This window comes from Danio aesculapii, chromosome 11 (assembly GCF_903798145.1).
Source record: "Danio aesculapii chromosome 11, fDanAes4.1, whole genome shotgun sequence".
Lineage (NCBI taxonomy): Eukaryota > Metazoa > Chordata > Actinopteri > Cypriniformes > Danionidae > Danio > Danio aesculapii.
In genome coordinates, this window is record NC_079445.1 from 1,483,950 (window position 1) to 1,498,705 (window position 14,756).

The following is a 14,756-nucleotide window of genomic DNA, read 5'->3' on the forward strand; positions in this document are numbered from 1 at the left end:
ACAATTAATGTGTATTTATGTATATATGCTATATATTGTATATATAATTATAATATCTATATACTATATATATATATACTATATATATATATATGTAACTATACAAAACTTTTTTTTTTTACAAATTAAGTATCAATTTAAATACCTTTATTTCAGTATTATCAATTTCAATATCAATTTATATTTCAAATGTCATTTAAATATAATATGCATGATATTCATATATATTTTATATAGTATTAAAATAAAATTCAGATATATGCGTGCATGTGTGTATTGATATATAGATAATAAATATATATAACACAAAAACAAACTTTTATTTTGAATTCAATTATCAATCGTGATTTATCTTTGCCTATCACTGAAGTTTAATAGATGCTTTTGTATTTGTCATTACACTGACTTTAGTTAAATGGAGAATATTCAGTGTTGTAGGCCAGAGTAACATGTTAAAAATGTTCATGTTTTATATATTAGGTCTTCACGTATTTAATGATAAACACCACTGTAAATGCAATACTCTGAATATTTGTAAAAAATTGAATAATTATTCACTATATTTTAAAGTGCCCATGATATCTTTATCATGATATACTGGATTATTGAATATTTTCACATGTCTAATGTGGTTTTTATTGAACCAAACAGGGCACTTACGTTCGTCTACCCCTATGGGGCCACGTTAAATGTGATGAAGCCTGCTGTGGCCGTTCTGTCCACTGGATCTGTGTGTTTTCCACTCAACAGGCCTGTTCTGGCCTTCCACCAGTCAAAGGTGTGTGTGCAGTCGCTGACGTTCAGCTGATGTTCAGTCTGACCTATGGGAATCTTCATCCTCTGCTTTTGTTTCTCTGTTTGCATACAGAACGCTGGCAAACTGGCCGTTCTGGGCTCCTGCCACATGTTCAGTGACCAGTACCTGGACAAGGAGGAGAACAGCAGGATATTGGTGAGATAATGAGGAGTTACTAAAATTATACTTCTATTTCCAGACATGCACTAAACAAACCGCTAAATCAGATTTAAGTTGCATGGGTTTATTATTGGCTGCACAAAAAATACTTTATATGAGTCAAAGTCATACAGTTTTCCTTATGATATATTTCATTATAATATTAAGTAAAGATCATGTTCTGTGAACATATTAAGTTTCCTCCTACTGTAAATATATTAAAAAAACAACTATAAATACTACAAGATTCATGGGTTCCACACAATTGATTTGTGTTCAGACAACATGAAGGAATTAATTTGTACAAATTTAAGTGGATTGAACGTAAAAACAAAAATCAAGAATCGTGTTGTTTCAGCTCATTTTAAATAAGTAGTTTGAACAAACATTTATTCATTTTTCTTTGGCTTAGTTCCTTTATTAATCAGGGGTTGCCACAGCGGAATGAACCGCCAACTTATCCAGCACATGTTTTACGCAGCGGATGCCCTTCCAGCTGCAACCCATCACTGGGAAACACCCATACACACTCATTCACACTCATACACTTCGGATAATTTAGCCTACCCAATTCACCTGTACCTCATGTGTTTGGACTGTGGGGGAAACCGGAGCATGTGGAGGAAACCCACACCAACACAGGGAGTACATGCAAACTCCACACCGAAATGCCAACTGACCCAGCCGAGGCTTGAACCAGCGACCTTCTTACTGTGAGGCAACAGCACTACCTACTGCGCCACTGCGTTGCCAGTTTGAACGAACAGCAGATGTAATTTTTGCAGTGTATATATAAAACTATATGAATATATAAGTGCACATCATAAATAATCACTGTTTTAATATTGCTTACACTTTCAACAAACTCGTAAGCTAGTTTGTTCTTCTGCTAACACCCACACTGTTTGTGTTATGAACACAATGTGACCACAAGTTGGAAAATGCTACGAATTTTTTTACCCCAATTTGTAGAATAGCACCAGAAGTGAAGAAAGTCTGCAGATTTTAGCAATTAAAAGACACTATTATTCAAATCAGGGCGACACGCTGGTCAGTGGTCAACACTGTCGCCTCACAGCAAGAACGTCGCTGGTTCGTGGTATATCTGTGTGGAGTTTGCATGTTCTCCCCATGTTGGCGTGGGTTTCCTCCGGGTGCTCCGGTTTCCCCCACAGTCCAAACACATGCGCTATAGGGGAATTGATTAACTAAATTGGCGGTAGTGTATGAGTGTGTGTGAGAATGAGTGTGTATGGGTGTTTCCCAGTACTGTGTTGCAGCTGGAAGGGCATCCGCTGTGTAAAAAATTTTCTGGAATAGTTGGTGGTTCATTCCGCTGTGGCGACCCCTGATAAATAAAGGGACTAAGCCAAAGGTTTGAGTGAATTATTCAAATCAAGGTAATTCTTCACAGTATTTCATGTTATATTTTTGTTCTGGAGAAAGTCTTATTTCTTTTAGTGCGATTGAAAACATTTCTGCTGAGGTCAATATTATTAACACCCTTCGTTCCAGTTGGCCATAGAACAAACTACTGTTGTCCAGTGACTTGGCTAATTAGCCTAGTAAAATATTACATACTGTTATTCCAGCTTGTTGTCAATCTTTTCAGCCTTTTAACCACCCAAAACCATTAAAACACAGCAAAGTGTTTGCAACCACAATGGATTGTGCATATTGTATTGTTTTTCAGTCGATAACATTTAAAGTAAATTCAAACAAATATAATACGTATGTTTCAGGATGTTGTTTTCCAGTGGCTTACAACCGATAGCATTCATCTCAACCAGATTGATGCAGAAGACCCAGAGGTGAGCACTTACAGCTTTACCTGCAGTAAAACTGTAATAGTGAAATGTCATTTACTGCTTTCATTCAGAGCTGAATTTTCCTTCAGAAATCACTCTATAATATAAATGTGAATAGTAAAGTGAGCCTTGTCATGTGTGATTTTAGCCATACTCTAAATTGATCCTCTGCTGTTAACCCATCCAAGTGCACACACACATGTTGAGTGAGGAGTGACAGCACTGAAACACACACAGTGAGCGTACATTGATGATCAAGTTTAATTGTTACATTTTAAATAAGTGTCAAGAAGAGTTGAACTCACGGACAAATAATAAATTACATGATTTTTAAAATATCTTTAAAGAGAAGTTTTGATCAAATGATTTCAACCAGATGTCCAATTGGTCATTTCTACTAAAGGTGAAGATCCGACAGTGGATGTTTTCGATTCCTCTGTCCTGCTTTTAATATTTGTCGAAAGCTTTTTTTAATGAAGTGGACTTATTTAAAGAATTGTTCAGCTAAATTTATCCAGAAAATGTTTTAGAATATTTATTCTATATATTAATGTAAAATCTGATGTAATACTTGTGCTTGTTTGTCTGTTTCAATTGTTTTTATTGTAATTATTAGATTTGTAATAATTGGTATTGTATCTAAATGGTTTTTCCATGAAGAATGAAGTTGTGAATGTAATTTCATGTGAATGTAGTTCACATGGCATTAAATAAATAATAATAATAATAATAATAATAATAATAATAATATATTAAATAAAAAATTCAAGATACAATACAATGATCAATAAACATTTCTGATGATTATCAGTGCTAAAAATATATATTTATTAATTTATTTTGTATGTTATTTGTACTTTTTTCCCTCTTTGGATGTTGCCAAGCCCTTTACAACAACTGGTAACATGAACTAAACAAATATGAGACTATTTATTCCCCTTACTGGTAACTCTGAAAAATCTGGAAGGTTTTGTGATTCAAGACTAAATGACCCGTTTTTTTTATTAAGATGTACCTCTTTTGTATATTATAATCTTTCTTTGGATGGTGCAAAGCCTAATAACATATAAATATGGGACACTTTGTTGCCTCACTGTCATCTCAGAAATCTGGAATGCTAAGTATTTTTATTATTATTCATAAAAAATGTTTTATTATTAAATTATTATTATTATTATTATTAAACATTTTATGACAACTGTTTTATTGACCTGTTTTTTTTACTCCTTACTATTTTATTTATATATATATATTTTTTTTAATGCAATGGTTATAGTAGGGGAGGGACAATGTACTGCTTTAAATTGTAAATGCAAAAACTCAATAAATAAATATTTAAAAAACATATTTTTATTACTATTTAAGGATTTTTTTAATTCTTATTATTTAATGAAAGTTCCAATTAAAGTATTTAAAATCATGTCTATTCTTTTTATTTTATAATTATTTTTAATGCAAAAATAAAAGTACTCTAAGTGCCAAAATAATAAATATAATTCTTTAAAGTAATCAAATCGCCTAGACCCCAGACTCTCAAACAGTGCTGTTTCTGCTCCGTCTGCACAGCAGTGAAGTGTCATTGTTTCTCAGTGTTTACCTGCTCTTCATGTCTCTAGATCACAGACTACATGATGCTGCCGGACACAGGGAGTCTGTCCGAGCGCCTGAGAGTGTGTCTGCAGGAGGGAGACGAGAACCCGCGAGATTTCACATCTCTCTTCGACATGTCCCTGCTAAAGCTGCACACAAACACTCTTCCTTCTGTCCTGGAGTGAGAACTGCACTTTACATTAACATTTCTGAAAGAGGGACGTCTTTCTGCTGTTCTCACATCTATTACACACAGTCATGCGTTCAACGTGAACGGTGAAACATTCAGCTTTAAACTAATGCTGGGCAAAAATGAATCGCATCCCAAATAAACATTTGTTTTAGTGTAATATATGTGCGTGTACTTTGCATATTTATTATATGTATATACAGTGCTCAGCATATATAAGTGCATATACCTCACAAATCTCTCTATTAAGTTCATATTTACTATAGGAAGCAATACCAGATTATATTTATGTATGTACATCAGATTAGTCAGTACTGAAGCCAAATCTGGAGCTGATCTAACAAAATAACTTATGAGAAGTCAAATTAGTAGTCTGAATGTATATGTTAGAGAAAAATATTAAATAAAAATTAAAAAAAGAGCAAAAATCAAGAGAAACTAAAAATTTTGTTGGAATTTTGTAATTTTTTTGCAATATTTTGCATGAATTTAAATGTAAAATACTTTTTTATTTCTAAAGAGGTGACTAAAATATAATTTTAATAAATATATCTGTTTAATAAATGTGTTTTGTTCAAATGCACCAACATATATTGTCTATATTCACTGAAAAATTGATTAAAAAAAATTATTTACAAGAAGGGGTGTACTCAATTATGCTGAGCACTGTATAAATACACACATGTATCACATATACATAATAAACATATCTAATACACACACATCTAATGTCAAAAACCTTTATTTTGGATTGAATGAATCTTTGCCCAGCACTACTTTAAACTTGAGTTTGTAAACAAAGGCCTAGTTTCACAGCCTGGGCTTAGTTTAAGCTTGGACTAGGCCTTATTTAAAGGATTAGTTCACCCAAAAATGAAATTCTGTTCTTAATTATTCACCCTCGTGTCGTTTTAGACCTTAGCTCTTCCTCGTAACACAAATTAAGATGATTTAGATGAAATCTGGGAGCTCTCCCATCCTTCATAAACAGCAAGGGTCAAGAAGGCTGACAACATGTAACCATCCACTTCCATAGTAGGGAAAACAAATACTATGGAGGTTTCCAGCTTAATATCTGCTTTTGTGTTCAATGGAAACTCTTAAAACAATTAAACAAGTAAAGGGGGAGTAAATGATGACCGAATTTACATTGTTAGGTGAACTGTGCCTTTAATTTTTGTCTGTGAAACAGAAAAAAGGCTACGTTTGTGTACTTTGCTAATAAGACTAGCATGAAAATAATTCATACCTAATGTCACATCTTTGTTTCAGTGCTTACAAGCAGCTGAATGTCAAACACGAGGCTCTCCAGCTGATCACACCGCAGTTTGAAACCCCTCTGCCTCCTCTGCAACCTGCCGTGAGTCTACAAAAACATGCAACTAAATGCTTTAACCATATGCAAGCAATGCATTTCCACACTTAAAGTACACTTATCGGCCACTTTATTAGGTACACCTTACTAGTGCCGGGTTAGACCCACTTTTGCCTTCAGAACTGCCTTAATGCACATCCATGATGTGAATCTCCCATTCCACCACATCCCAAAGGTGCTCTATTGGATGGAGATCTGGTGCCTGTGGAGGCCATTTGAGTACAGTGAACTCATTGTCATGTTCAAGAAATCAGTCTGAGATGATTCACGCTTTATGACATGGTGTGTTATCCTGCTGGAAGTAGCCATCAGAAGATGAGTACACTGTGGTCATAAAGGGATGGACATGGTCAGCAACAATACTCAGGTAGGCTGTGGGATTGACACAATGCTCAATTGGTGCTAATGGGCCCAAAGTGTGCCAAGAAAATATCCCCCACACCATTACACCACCACCAGTCTGAACCGATAATGCAAGGCAGGATGGATCCATGCTTTCATGTTGTTGAGGTCAAATTCTGAGCCGAGCATCCAAATGTGGCAGCAGAAATGGAGACTCATCAGACCAGGCAACGTTTCTCCAATCTTCTATTGTCCAGTTTTAGTGAGCCTGTGTGAATTGTAGCCTCAGTTTCCTGTTCTTAGCTCACAGGAGCGGCACCCGGTGTGGTCTTCTGCAGATGTAGCCCATCCGCCTCAAGGTTGGACGTGTTGTGTGTTCAGAGATGCTCTTCTGCAGACCTCGGTTGTAACGAGTGCTTATTTGAGTTACTGTTGCCTTTCTATCAGCTGGAACCAGTCTGGCCATTCTCCTCTGACCTCTGGCATCAACAAGGCATTTGTGCCCACAGAACTGCCGCTCACTGGATATTTCCTCATTGTCGGACCATTCTCTGTAAACCCTAGAGATGGTTGTGCGTGAAAATCCCAGTAGATCAGCAGTTTCTGAAATACTCAGACCAGCCCGTCTGACCCCAACAACCATGCCACGTTCAAAGTCATTAGTAATTTTAATTAACAAGCAGTTGGACAGGTGTACCTAATAAAGTGAGTGTATATTGTATGCTAATTTATAGATATCCTTTAAACTAACAGACTGATACTAACATCTAAAAAACTTTAATTTCATTTCACAAGATCTTTAACCTCGATCCAGACCAAAGGGAATGCACTACAGGTGTGAACGCACCCTAAAACTAGTAATTTCTGTAATACACACCCAGATGATTGTGTGTTTGTCTTGTGTTCAGGTTTTTCAGCCGGCCTTTAGAGACCTTCCTCCGCCAATGCTGGACCTGTTTGACCTGGACGAGACCTTCTCCTCTGAGAAAGTCAGGCTTGCTCAACTCTCCAATAAATGTGAGTCTTTAACACTGTCATTAGTATCATTTATTCATTTTCCTTCGGCTTAGTCCCGTTATTCATCAGGGGTCGCCACAGTTGAATGAACCGTCAACATATGTGTTACGCAGCAGGTGTCCTTCCAGCCACAACCCAAGACTGGGAAACACCATACACACTCACATTCACACACACACACTCGTACACTACGGCCAATTTCATTCATTCATTCTTCTTTTCGGCTTAGTCCCTTTATTAATCAGGGGTCGTCGCAGCGGAATGAACCGCCAAGTATTCCACAATATGTTTTATGCAGCGGATGCCCTTGAATGCCCAGTATGATGTTGTTATCTTTGTCAATGTACTTATTGTTTGTGTTCTTCAGTCATGGATGTGTTTTCTTTCTCAAGGTACCGATGATGATCTTGAATTTTATGTACGTAAATGTGGAGACATTTTAGGAGTGACCGGGAATTTGGACAAAGACAAACGAGATGCCAAGCACATACTGGAGCACGTCTTCTTCCAAGTGGTGGAGTTCAAGAAACTCAATGAAGTAAGTTGAACGTGTGTATTGAACACATGCTATTTTTTATATTTTATTTTATAGAGACTTGTTTTACACATTAAAAGACTTGTGGAGTGACAACAAAATATCAACAATAAGTGTATTATACAAGCTCTAGTGACTAGTTTACAATAGTTGATTTATTTTTGTTAAAAAAAATAGCTTAAACATTGTGTTTCAAATAAATATGGATATGAATACACTCACTAATAGTCAAGATGGTTTTTAGTATTCAGAAGAGCCTGTGTTATTAATTTCAGCAGTTGTTATCTGAGAATAACATACAGTTGAAGTCAAAATTATTCACCCTCTTGACTGAATTTATTTTTCATTTCCAAATGATGTTGAACAGATTCAGGAAATTTTCACAGTATTTCCTATAATATTTTTTCTTCTGGAGAAAGTCTTATTTGATTTATTTCAGCTAGAATAAAAGCAGTTTTAAATTTTTTTAAAGCTATTTAAGGTCAATACTATTAGCCCCCTTAAGCAATATTAGTTTTGGATTGTCTCCAGAACAAACCACTGTTATACAATGACTTGCCTAATTACCCTAACTTTACCCTAATTACCCTAGTTAAGCCTTTAATGTCACATTAAGCTGTATAGAAGTGTCTTGAAGAATATCTAGTCTAATATTATTTACTGTCATCATGACAAAGAGAAAATAAATCAGTTATTAGAGATGAGTTATTAAAACTATTATGATTAGAAATGTGTTGAAAAAATCTGCTCCATTAAACAGAAATTGGGGAAAAATATAGAGGGAGGTTAATAATTCTGACTTCAACTGTACCTTGTAATGTCATGATTGGCCAATCAGAATCAAGTATCGAGAATCTTGTATCGAGAGGCATGTAATAAATAATGTTAACCTGTGTGTGTGTGTGTGGGTGTGTGTGGGTGTGTGTGTGTGTGTGTGTGTGTGTGTGTGTGTGTGTGTGTGGGTGTGTGTGGTTTTACTCCTGTAACTTGTTTTTCTCTATCCTCAAGGAGCACGATGTGGACACTGCAGAAGCGAGGTTCAACATGTACTGAAGCAGGAGCTCAGGAGGGTTTATTTATGAGATTTGTGTGTACATTATAGAGACTCAATCTGCAGTGGAGCTGTAAACACAACACTTCTGGTGCAAGAATGATCAGGTGTGGTTTATCAATTTATAACTATAATTATGAACTCTTCAAGCCTATGGTTTAAGGAGTTAACCTTTCAGTTTTGTCAATAAATATGAGCTTTTGTATATCCACACACTGATGTCCAACTTGCTATTTGGGATTCTGCACTACAAATGCATTTTATATATATTTAACTTGTGTATCTGGGTTGATTTCATGTTAAATGTCAAACTGAATACTATAATACGATCTGGTTTCAGTGGTAAATTAGCAAATAACTCACTACACGGTTTCAATAGAATGGATGCAATATTAGGACATCACTTTATTGATTGATGATCTTTATAGATGATTGCTCTTGATATTGCAATATTGATCATACCCTTTACTGGCCAAAGAACCATCTATGGTAACCTCACAGATCTTTTTTAAAAGTCAAAGGTCTTGTAAAAAGCCCTAGTAAAACTGCAGGACTTTTCAAATGTGTACGTTTATACGGGTTACTGTTAATTATTAGGTGATTTTTATTTACATAAATGATCATTTTTAGAGATTTGTCATAATCGGATGATCAATCCGATTTTTATTTTTGGTAAATAATGAAAGCACTCAACAAACTGGTGTTTCAGGAGAGGACCAACACCTCTGATTTGTGAATTATCCAAGCTTTAAAGTAAAAATGAATATTTTTTCTCGATATCTTTGCATTTCTTTTTTTTCCTGTTGAACACAAAAGAAGATACTTTGAAGAATGCTAAATGCTTCCATAGTAGGAAAAACAATTACTATAGAAGTCAATGGTTACCGGTTTTCAGCATTCTTCAAAATATCTTCTTTGTGTTTAGCATAGGAAAGTCCAAGATTTTAAGTAAGCAACAAGGGAGTTAATAATGACAATGAGGGAGTACATTTTCAATTTTTAGGTGAACTATCACTTTAAGCATTTTTCAAGCACTTTCCTTATTGAACTTTCTAAATGTTCCCATTACTTTACCCTTTCAATGTCAAATTTAAAGGGATAGCTCACACATATATATATATATATATATATATAAATTGTAATTTTCTCCATTTCAAATTTTTGAGTTTCTTCTGTTGAACACAAAAGATGATATTTTGAAGAATGTTGAAAACCTGCAAGCACTGACTTCCATAGGATTTGTCTTTCCTACGATGGAAGTCAATGGTTACCGGTTTTCAGCATTCTTCAAAATATCTTCTTTTGTGTTTTAGCATAGGAAAGTCAAAGGTTTAAAATAAGCAACAAGGGAGTTAATAATGACAAATTACATTTTTGGGGTGACCTGTCCCTTTAATGAAATTTACATTTATCACTAATACACCAGTTTAGAGTAAATGCTTTATAGCATGCATCATCTAAGTTTTAATGCACACTTTCCCCAATTGTACAAGTTTCACCAACCTGATTTCATCAAGTAGGACCCGTTCCTGAATTAACATGTTAATGCTGGAACAACATTCCAATCAGAATTAAGGGAGACGTTTCTTGTTTATGTTAAGTTTAGGCTTATGGTTAGGTTTATGCACTTCTACATGAGTGTTAACTAATATTCCCCTCTGATTTTGGAAGAATTCACAGTTATGGTTGGGTTTAGGGGTAGGGAATAGGTGGTATTCCAACAAAAATTATGTTCCAGGATCAACATAGATGTTAATCCTGGATCACATCGTACCTGGCAAAATCATGATGAGGGTGCACGTTTCAAAGTATCTCCCTGCAACCTAAAGCAGCATTAGTGCAACTTCAAAAAAAAAATCAACACTTTATTTTATTCATGACAAACATTTACTTTCAGTATTGCAGAGGTGCCCAAACTCAGTCCTGGACGGCCGGTGTCCTAAAAAGTTTAGTTCCGACCCCAATCAGACATAACTGGGCTAGCTAATCAAGCTCTTAAGTTTGCAGGACACCAACCCTCCAGGACCGAGTTTGGGCACCCCTGCCCTATTGTGCATCTTCCATTTTGTTATTGAAAAGCATCTACATATAAAATACACTTGTAATCAACACACATTTACATATTTATGAGTGCAATTAAATTCATTAGCATATTAAAGGGACAGTTCACCCAAAAAATATCAATTCTATTTACTTTTCCACTTGTTCAAAACTTGTTTAGGTTTATTTTAAACACAAAAGGAAGATGTACTGGAAAACACTGGGAGGGCATCAGTGACTGCATTTATCTTCCCCCAACATTCTTCAGAATATCTTGTTTTGTGCTCAACTGAAGACAAACTCATAAAAGCTTACAACTGCTTAAGTGTGTGAATGGAGAAATGTTCATTTTTGGGTGAACTGTCCCTTTAATGAAGATCATATTCATCACTAATACACCAATTTGGAGTAACTGCTTTGTAGGATGCTCAAAGTTTCAGTGCTCACTTTCCCACGTTGTGCACGCTTCATAGTATCTCCTTGCAAACTGAAGCAGCATTAGTGCAACTTTAAAAAGATTTATTTTCTTTAATGAGAAACATTTGCATGTAAATACACTTGTAATAAACATACATTTACAAATTCATGAGTGCAATTAATTAGCATATTAAAAGGGACGGTTCACCCATAAATATAAATTCCTTAATTTTTACTCCTGCACTTGTTTAGGTTTCTTATATTGAACTCAAAACGATATACTGGTAAAAAAATCCATTGATCACCATAGTGTTTTTTTTTCTTCCTATGTCAATGGCTGTTTTTAAATCTACATTCTTCAAAATATCTTGTTTTGTATTGAATACTATAGAAGGATATACTGGAAAAAAAATACACCCAATGTTTACCAGTGTTTTTGCTTTTGTTCCTAATGTCTTTTTTTCCAACATTCTTCAGAGTATCTTGTTTTGTGGTCAACAGAAGGCGCTTGAGTGAGTAAATGATGAGAAATGTTCATTTTTGGGTGAACTATCCCTTTAAACTGAAGTCATTGCATTAAACATGCACACATAAAACAGCACATCCATCAAATGGCCAAATCAGATGTGCTCTGTTCCCCCCTGAGCTCCGGCATCCCCGCAGACTGACCGATCATCTCCTTCCAGGACTTCTGCAGATCCTCTGAAACTCCTCCTGACCACACAATCGAGGCTTCAGGAGCTGCAGACTGGTTTATGGGGCTCCATGTGGACTCCAAACAAGACTTTGGGCTCTCCACTATGGCCTTCACCAGAGAAACCTCCCAGCAAGGGTGCGAGGCGGTCAGATCCACACAGGAGAGGTCCAGCGAGTTCCCCAGGACGGGTTTCTGGAAGCGCATTCTCTCGTAGGGCGTGGAGGATTTACCTTCTACTGGGCTCTTCAGCGCAGCGTTCAGCACGTTTCCTGGAGAAAGAGCTTTACTGAGGGCCACCAGTGGAGATAGGAGACCCGTGGAGAAGTTTAATGATGGAGGGACTGAAGGATTGGGCTCGGAATACTCCAGAACGATGCCTTTGCTTGGTTTCAGGAGCCCGTCGGAGGAAGCTGTCGATATGGAGAGACTCTGCTCTGTGCAAAAACCTCGGTCAAAGTCAGACCACGATGGGCCCTCGTAGCTTCTGGCCAGCTCTGTCGAAATCAACAGGGTTTATACATTTGACATGATATTTTAAGTCAAATGTATGCATTTTTCCTAATTACACTTTTAATTTTCCAGAATTTTACCTTTCAACGTCAAATTTAAAGGGACAGTTCACCTAGAAATGAAAACGGTCATCATTTGCTCATTTTATAGGTGTCAAACCATTGTGTTTTTCTTCTGTTGAACACAGAGGATATTTTGAAGATTGTTGGAAACCTGTAACCATTGACTTTCCAGCTTTATTCAGTATATTTTAGTGTTCAAAAGAATAAATGGAACCATTTGAGTGAGTACATTTTCAATTTTCGGGTGAACGATCACTTTAAGCATTTTTCAAGCACTTTCCAATTGAACTTTCTAAATTTTCCCATAACTTTACCCTTTCAATGTCAAATTTAAAAAGTGTAGTTCATTGTGTATGTGTATATATATATATATATATATATATATATATATATATATATATATATATATATATATATATATATATATATATATATATATATATATATATATATATGTATATGTATATATATATATATATATATATATATATATATATATATATGTATATATGTATATATATATATATATATATGTATATATATATATATATATATATATATATATATATATATATATATATATATATATATATATATATATATATAAATAAATATAAATAATGAACTACACTTTTTAAATAATAATAATAATAATAAATAATATATAATAATATAGTATAATAATAAATGGAAGTCAATGGTTACCGGTTTTCAGCATTCTTCAAAATATCTTCTTTTGTGTTAAACAGAAACTCAAAGGTTTGGAACCACTTGAGGGACAATAAATGAGTAAATTAAATTTTTGGGTGAATATTTCTTTAAGTGCTTTTTCCAAGCACATTCAAGGTGAATTTGAGAACTTCACAAGTGTATATTACACTATTTACTGTACATATTCCTCCTTCACATTATATTAGATGCTATAGTATTCTCTATGGAAAGTTTTTTTGATGGCATGTTTGCCCCAAGCATGCTGTCATGTACTCTATTAAATCATTTACTTGCATATTAAATTTGCCATCGACCCCCCTTAAATGTATATTTATTTTAATTTCATGCATTTTCACTCAAAGCAGTAATCCCCCATGCATTTGGCCTTCTCCCACGGTGCAGAAAAAGGTGCAGGTAAGAAAAAAAAAAAGTAATAATAATAAATTATATATATATATATATATATATATATATATATATATATATATATATATATATATATATATATATAATTATTTTTTTTTTAAAAGTACAGATCATAAGTGCATTTGCAGACCCCAGATTTTCCAATTTATCCAAGAGCAAATATAAACACATAATTACCTATTTAGTAACATTATATAAACCACATTATCCAAAATCTCAGCACTTTTCAAACACAAGATAATACAGCAAATATTGAAAAAATTCAACATTATTTATATATGTGTGTGTGTGTGTGTGTGTTTACCAGGTCTGTCCCGTCCAGCGTCCATTAGGAAAGTGTGGCGTTAATTAGACTCAGCTTGTATTTATAGCTGAGCATGATTAGCTCATTTAGCTCTTCAGGCTTTTGGGTAAAGGGGATCTTATCAGTGGATAAATACTCTAAACACGTCCAAAATCACAGTGTTTGATCATATCTGTCATTTTAGTGCAGATGAAGAACCAAATAATAAGATATAGGTTTAGTAATTAGTAACTAGCTCTGAGTTTTATCGCCATTTTGTAAAACAAAAATCGCATTCTAAACGAATCTTCCGGTACATATTCATAATTTTAACAAACTCTTTGGTAATTTACGACGCTTTATACTTTAATGTCATACTTTAAACCTTCAAGTTTAATTATTACATATCAAATCGTGCTTTTTACGACTTTTAGTCATTAAGTTTTTAAACGGAGTGTCAGAAATAAATCATCGTTTTCTCTCCCTTTCACTGGATCCAAACCTATTTACGTTTCTTCTGTCGAACACAAAAGCAGAAAACCTGTAACCATTGACCTCTATAGTATTTTTTTTTTCATATATGTAAGTAAACATATATCAGAATATCTTATTTTGTGTTCAACAGAACTCATAAAAGGTTTAAAACCATCAGAGGTTGTGTAAATTTCTCATTTTTGGGTGTCTCTTTAATAGCCTACGTCCTCAAGGCTTACAATATTTGTAAGCTCGGGGTTAATATATAAGTTA

At 34.6% G+C, this 14,756-nt stretch overlaps 2 protein-coding genes across 2 annotated transcripts; one reads left to right on the top strand and one right to left on the bottom strand.

Moving 5' to 3' along the window:
* Positions 1–657: 657 nt before the first annotated feature.
* On the top strand, positions 658–9,076 carry ift52 (intraflagellar transport 52 homolog (Chlamydomonas)). The gene is made up of 8 exons (XM_056468846.1): positions 658–778; positions 869–952; positions 2,698–2,766; positions 4,380–4,534; positions 5,816–5,903; positions 7,169–7,277; positions 7,670–7,815; positions 8,821–9,076. The coding sequence occupies exons 1-8, from the start codon at positions 695–697 to the stop codon at positions 8,863–8,865; spliced, it is 780 nt and encodes a 259-aa protein (XP_056324821.1). The 5' UTR covers positions 658–694; the 3' UTR covers positions 8,866–9,076.
* A 2,336-nt stretch (positions 9,077–11,412) lies between these two features.
* Positions 11,413–14,058, bottom strand: si:ch73-303b9.1 (uncharacterized; the record flags this gene model as incomplete). Its single annotated transcript, XM_056468245.1, has 2 exons — positions 11,413–12,511; positions 14,031–14,058. Coding segments are annotated over 2 exons (612 nt in total), but the record flags the coding sequence as incomplete, so codon positions are not given.
* Positions 14,059–14,756: the final 698 nt, after the last annotated feature.

Coding starts and splice junctions, on each gene's coding strand:
- ift52 (XM_056468846.1), top strand. CDS start 695: ATGAAGCCTGCTGTGGCCGTTCTGTCCACTGGATCTGTGTGTTTTCCA. Junction 779..868: donor TGGCCTTCCACCAGTCAAAG/GTGTGTGTGCAG, acceptor GTTTGCATACAG/AACGCTGGCAAACTGGCCGT. Junction 5,904..7,168: donor TGCCTCCTCTGCAACCTGCC/GTGAGTCTACAA, acceptor TCTTGTGTTCAG/GTTTTTCAGCCGGCCTTTAG.